Genomic DNA, 6,653 nt, shown 5'->3' with positions numbered 1-6,653 from the left:
TAAGAATAAATGAAACTCATTCTCTTTAAAGTTCATATAGATGTCTTAACCTTTTTTATTGCTCATTCTATGTTTGTTCTTTTTTCAAGTAAAGGCAAGAGTCTCATGTATAACTACGACGACTCAACTTGATTACACACACTTAAAACGGGAGACCTCTTTAAAATAACCGTAAAATTTATTACAACTAACGTAAGTATCGCCATTTCTTTTGACAATTTCGCTCGAATGAAATGATTAATTATAAAGAAGGATGTATGGAATTAGCAAAGAAACACTTAAAAGAGTCTTTATTGTTGAAGCACACAAATTTGGATAGCATCTAAGGCAAGGAGTGTAGCAATGCAATTTCTTGATCACACCTATTACAAATAAAAATTTGAGGAACTTGTTGTTCATTTGGTATTTGAACACACCTTGTATGCTGCCAAATTTCACATATATCACAAGCTACCATCCTCTCCCCATCATCTTCCACAGCTCCACAAACACACTCCATAATTCTCTTCTCAATTCCATCATTATTGTTTATCAAAACCCTCCCTTCATCTTCTCCACTTCCTTCAAACACCAACTTCCCACCAACTTCCATCAACTCAAACACTAAATCCCTCCCTTTTGCCTCCAAATCCACTATCCTTTCCACTACAAACCTACTCAATCCCCAATACATTTCCTTGAAGTTCCTTTCCACCTCCTTCTTTAGCTCATCAATGGTGCCATTGTTCTTCAATCCAATGCATTCATATGGAAGTGTTGTTGTTGCTTCTTGTCTTTTCACTCTAATTGTGCACAATATGTGTTGTTTGCCTTCCGTTTCGAGCTTGGATTTCACCTGTGGCTCGGTCGTATACTCCTTGACCAGGAACTTCGAGTCGAGGATGATCTCAGAAGCCATTGTTAGAGTGGGAAGGATTCCTTTAGCTTGCAATGCCTTTTGGTCTCCAAGAATGTATTTGTAGACGTTGGATATATCCTTAGCCAACTCCGCTCTCCCAACTATACACCTTGTTCAAAATGTAAATGAAAAATAATAATAATTATAATAAATTAATTTTCTATTACATTTAAAGCTTTTGAAGTTAATGGTAAATTAACAAACCTAGGTTTCATTTGAACGCTACTACAAACATCTTGCAAGCAATACTCAAGCACTTTGGTCACCGGATTTAGTGTTCTTCGTACCAAATAATTTCCAACAACATGATTTCCCAATGATTTCAACACAAAATCCAACAACCCCGTATCGCCGATATAAATACGAGCGGCATCCCGTACCTCCTGTCGTGATACCCATCGAAATTCGGCTCGTTTCAATGCCTCGACGATGACTCGAACCGCCATCTCAACACGCTTTGGGGACCATCGAGATGAGTTTTCGAGCAAGAATCCAGGCAAGGTATGGGAGTGTTGTTGTAAGGAATTTTGTGTGGGGAGAGGGGATTTGAGATTGAGCATGAATTGGAGGAGGTCTTGGAGGGTGTGAAGAGGGTGGATGGAGAGGGATTGGTACTTAGAGAAAATGAAGGGAATGTGTGGATGAGCAATGACAAGGTGGTGGAGAAGTAGCGAAAGAGGGAGGGTTTGAAGGGCTTCAATGGCTCTTTGGTTCATTTGAATGGTGACTTTGAATGCACCACGGCTGAATTTGTAGCCCCATTGGGCAAACCATGGCTGGCCATAAGCAATGCTGTGGAGTAGCCTCAGTTCCATTCCCTTCTTTTGTGCAATATCCCTCAAACTCACCTTTCTATGTTGCGTTTCTCATCAAAGTAAATGAATATTTAAGATATGATTATGTCAAATACGTATCAAAATTGTTGTAAAAGTAAGTAAGTTTTATAAAATAGGCCTAACCTTGCTTTAAGTGCATTGCACAAGCGATCCCAAAAGTCCATCACAATGTAGCCGGGTAAAGAATTGCCCATTTCAAGGCCATTAAGACACAGCAAATGGCCGAAGCCATTGGAGTGGAAAACCCCATGAAGAATATGGCCTTGTAATTCCATCAGCCTCGAACTCAACATGCTTTTGCTGTTTGAAGAAGCAGCCATCATCGTCTCCTTTGATGGCAACACAAAGTGATATCTTTTATTGCATATCATATGATGTCCCCACCCTGAAAGTGTATTGCCCCAATTTAGAATACTATTACACACCTCAATCAATAAATAACTCATCACAAATGAATATTATTGATGTAGTACTTATATTTTAGTAATAAACTTTTAAAAAAAAACAATTTAATAAGAGAATTAAATTAAATTATATTTAATTAATATTAAAAAAAATTCAAAGAAATAAATACTAAATGTTTGATCAAAATGAAAAAAAAAAAAAAAAGAACTTACCAACATACTGGCATTGTTTGCAGTGCCTGGCGGCCGCGGTAGCCGCCTCAGCCGGCTCCTCCACCACAAACAGCACGACATGGAAGGGGGGGTGGCGCTGAACCTGCAGGCGAAAGGACCAACACCGGAAGCGGTTGGGAGACTCTCCAGTTTCCCAGTGGCCGAACCCTAGGAGAGCCTCCACGTTCTCCCAGAAGCGGCCGAGAAAGTGGGTAGGATGGCCATTCTTCCCGAAGGTCTTGAAGCGGAACACCCTGTCTCCGCGGGTGGTGGTGGTGGTGGTGGTGGCGGGTCTCCTCCTCTTCCCGGGGATGAGGTCCGCCATGGTGTGGGGGAATTGAAGGAGATTGGGGAAAGAGGTGGATTTATAAGGGGAGGCATGAGTTAAAAAAAGTGGGAGTGGTGGTGTGCATGATGGGGTATTGAGGAATCTAAAATATAGGGGGCATGCTTTTGGAGAAGCTCAGAATTTTGTTGTGTGGGTATTAGAAAATTGGGAATGCTCCGCCAATTTTTGAGGTCGGTTGGGGGAGATAGATTGGACTTTATAATTAAACGCACACTTTCTTGGCTAACTACCCTTTTGGATTTCCCATTTTACTATTTACCAAACAAAAATATGAACTCATTTGGATCAACTTTTTAAGTTCACACCTCCCATTTTGTTTCCGTTTGGGTTGGGTTCAACTTTTTAAAAATCGAAAATTTGAGTTGTTCACATAGTTTTGGTAGAGGAAACTTGACCAACTCGATTCAATTTTACTTGACTTTTAAGATTATAATATTTGACTTTTATAAGTAGGGTGAGGTGTGAATATTTTAGTTTTATGAAATTTTAATTATTAATCTAGTAAATAAGGTTTTTTTTTTTTAAATAATTAAAAAAAACAACTTCATAACTCAATCAAACTCAATTTAAAAATGGAGGGTTGGGTTGGGTTGGGTTGGGTCCTAAACTCTATTCTTGTTAGGTACAAATCCAACCAACTTGATTTTAAATTGGTTCAAAAGATTTTGAGTAAGGAACGATTTTATATGCTTTCAAAGAAAGTTGGAAAGAACTTTAGCTAACCCAACCAACTTGATTTCGAATGGGTTCAAATGATTTTAAGTTGGGAACGATTTTATATGCTTTCAAAGAAATTTCGATAGAACTTTAGCTAACCCAACCAACTTGATTTTTCTAATTGGTTCAAATGATTTTGAGTCAAGAACGATTTTATATGCTTAGTTAAAGTGGTAGCTTGTATCCTATTTAAATATTGTTAGGAGTTAGTTGGTAACTTGTATCGTATTAAATATTGTGAACATTAATTTTTGATCTTACTCTTATTTCTCATTCTTAACATGGTATTAGAGCACCAATCTTTGGTGTTCTTAAATATCAAAATTTCTTTTATTTCTTTTAATCGCAAAATCAGCCAAATATAGCTTCAAAACCATTATACACATCCCTACTACATTCAACACTCTCATATGCACTTGTTCCAATCAAATTAAATGGGATAAATTACCAATTCAGGAGTAAATGAGCTATGCATGCCCTTATTGCAAAAAGAAAATTGGTTTCATTGATGGCACAATTGAAGAACCATCTCAAGAGGCAAATTCAAAAGAATTTAAACTCGGGAACCAGTGTCGCAGTATGGTATAATTTTGGTTAACTCATTCAGTTGAACTAGATATTGCTGAAAGTATTATTCACGCCAAGACAGCTGATCAAGTGTGGATTGATCTTCATGATCAATTCTCACAAAAGAATGCTCCAGCAATTTTTCAAATACAAATGTTATAGCAATGATATCACAATGAACCATGGCACTGTCAGCATGTTTCACCAACCTCAAAGCATTTTGCGATGAATTGAAAGCGAGACAAGTTGATGCAACAACTCAGGGGGCTCAATGAGTCTTATAAAATGGCGAGGTCTAACATGTTGATGATGACTCCATTACCTAATGTGAGGCAAGCCTATTCATTACTTGTACAAGAAGATATGCAATGTCAGGTAACTTCTGAATCTATTGAGAATTTATCAACTGTACAGCAATGCGAAGAAGGCAACATATTCAAAATTTACAAGGACAAATTATGTGAACACTGCAATAGAACTGGTTATACAATCGATGAGTGTTGAATCCTTAAGTTTTACTATAAACTTTGTGATAAAAAGGGACATACAAAAATTTGATGTTGATAGAAAAATAATTCTGGAAAGATAGTACAAGTCAATCAACGCAGCAATCATGGATATCGATCATCTGCAAATATGATTGATGCTTCTCAGCTGAATAGAGAAGAACAGTCCGTCACTTAATTTCATTTCAAATTTTTCTTCTAAGCAATTACATCAGATAGCGCAAGCCTTATCTACACTCAATCGTCATCCTTCTGGTAATTCTAACAGTTACATCAATGTTGCAAATTTGTTTTTAGTATCTACATGATCCATTAACTTAGCTAGTTCTAATTTATGGATTCTTAATAATGGAGCTACCGATCATAATATCTGAAGCTTCTGTTATGACTAAACCAAAGACTGCAATCAATTTTACAGTAAATTTGCCTAATGGGGGGACAACACATGTGTCACATACTAGCAATGTTTCCTTTAATCTTGACCTTAAATTAAATAATTTTTATGTGTACCTTCATTCAATTTAAACATGATGTTCATAAGCAAACTACCAATGACTTGAAATGTTCTCACCTTCTATCCTAATTCTTGTGTTATGCAGGACTTGGCTACGGGTAAGATGATTGGCTCAGGTAAAAAATTTGGAGGTCTCTATCATATTTCTTCCTCTCTAATCAAACCTTCAGCTTATCAAGTATTTCGGTCATATGATTTGTGGCATTTACACCTAGGTCATCCTTCATTTTTTCGTTTTAAATTTCTAGTTGATCAATTGGCCCATTAGCAAAACAAACTAGTTGTCTTTTCTAAGAACCTCAATAACAACACATTTTGTCTTTGATATGTTAAATTGTGATGTTTGGGGACCTATAAAATCCCTACCCATTCTGGTTTGCGTTTCTTTCTCACCGTTGATGATTTTACTCAATATACTTGGATTTTTCTTATACAACATAAATAGGAAGTACAACATTTGTTAATGAACTTTGTTAAATTCGCTCAAATCCAATTTCACATTACTATCAAGATAGTACGATCAGACAATGGGACTGGGTTTCTATCTTAGCTACCATTTTTTACTTCTTGTGGCATTGAATTTCTATACTCCATAACAAAATGGAGTTGTAGAACAATAGCATCGGCATATTCTAAATGTAGCTAGGTCTTTTATCTTTCAGTCACATGTTCCACTTCATTTTTGGGGAGAATGCATTTTAACGGTTCTTTATTTTATAAATAGAACATCTTCACCATATTTGTGCAATTTTCTCCCTTGTCTTTTGTGGAAGTATTTATCCAATATTGTTTAAGTCTCTCTGAAAACCACAGTGCTTTCATTGCGCCACTCTGATCACTAGTTAGGTGGTTTGAGCATCTTGAATCAATAACCTAATCATCCTCATAATTTGCATTCTCTTCCATCATTGCCATGAGTGTTAGTTGATCTTCTTTTAAGGAATATAGTACCTCTACATCCCATTAATCCTCCATTTCCATTTTGGAGGTTGCTGCATTGTTCTCAATGAACTTTTTCTTAGATCAAAAATCCTTAAACATATACCCTTCTTCCCAAATTGAAGCAAATGTCTTCAAATTTTCTTGAAAACTCTTGTTGTAATTCTTCTTAACTCTCCTAAGTTGTGCGATTCCTTGGTGACTTTTGTCTTTGTCACCATTTTTGTATCCATGTGGCTTATTGTTGCTCTGACTTTCATTTGTGTAGAGTGTTTCTTTTTCACCCTTGAGCGTGATGTCTCCCATTTTCTTAGTCATGGCTTTTTGGCTAGCTAGCAAAGTTTCAAACTCTATAAGTTAGACCATCCTTGTATAGCAATAACAAAACTTCTATACTCTGATTGCAATCCACAAATGATAACCTTTTCATTTGAACTTCTCCAATGACGAGTTCAGTAATGTCTCAAATATCAACTTGACTTTGTCTCAAATATCAACTTGACTTTGTCTCAAAGATCAACTTGACGAGTTCTGTAATACTATATAATAGTCAATTTCATTCTTCAATAGAAAGTGAGATTTCTTCCAATTTATCTGATCTTTCCAGTTTTCTCTCTTTGTTCGTAACATTGTGGTATTAGAGCCATGCCCTAAACTAGTTAAAACTAGAAGCAGCAGCCTCCTACGTGTGTCATAATAAAAGTATGTCG

At 36.5% G+C, this 6,653-nt stretch overlaps 1 protein-coding gene across 1 annotated transcript; it reads right to left on the bottom strand.

Annotated features, from left to right (window-relative positions):
* Positions 1 to 237: 237 nt before the first annotated feature.
* MS1 (RING/FYVE/PHD zinc finger superfamily protein) lies at positions 238 to 2,840 on the bottom strand. The gene is made up of 4 exons (XM_023692653.2): positions 2,352 to 2,840; positions 1,858 to 2,119; positions 1,103 to 1,750; positions 238 to 1,007 (listed from the first exon to the last, which is right to left on the bottom strand). Exons 1-4 carry the CDS (start codon positions 2,674 to 2,676, stop codon positions 323 to 325), a joined length of 1,920 nt encoding a protein of 639 aa, XP_023548421.2. The 5' UTR covers positions 2,677 to 2,840; the 3' UTR covers positions 238 to 322.
* Positions 2,841 to 6,653: the final 3,813 nt, after the last annotated feature.

This window comes from Cucurbita pepo, chromosome 8, assembly GCF_057944985.1.
Source record: "Cucurbita pepo subsp. pepo isolate OVF chromosome 8, ASM5794498v1, whole genome shotgun sequence".
In the NCBI taxonomy this organism is placed as follows: Eukaryota; Viridiplantae; Streptophyta; class Magnoliopsida; order Cucurbitales; family Cucurbitaceae; genus Cucurbita; species Cucurbita pepo.
This window is presented reverse-complemented; position numbering and strand designations above follow the sequence as displayed.

Bases quoted from the DNA above. Each gene is read 5' to 3' on its own strand.
- MS1 (XM_023692653.2), bottom strand. From the start codon at position 2,676: ATGGCGGACCTCATCCCCGGGAAGAGGAGGAGACCCGCCACCACCACC. The intron at 2,120-2,351 runs GTAAGTTCTTTT...ATACACTTTCAG, and splicing joins CAAACAATGCCAGTATGTTG to GGTGGGGACATCATATGATA. The intron at 1,008-1,102 runs GTTTGTTAATTT...ATTTTGAACAAG, and splicing joins AGCGTTCAAATGAAACCTAG to GTGTATAGTTGGGAGAGCGG.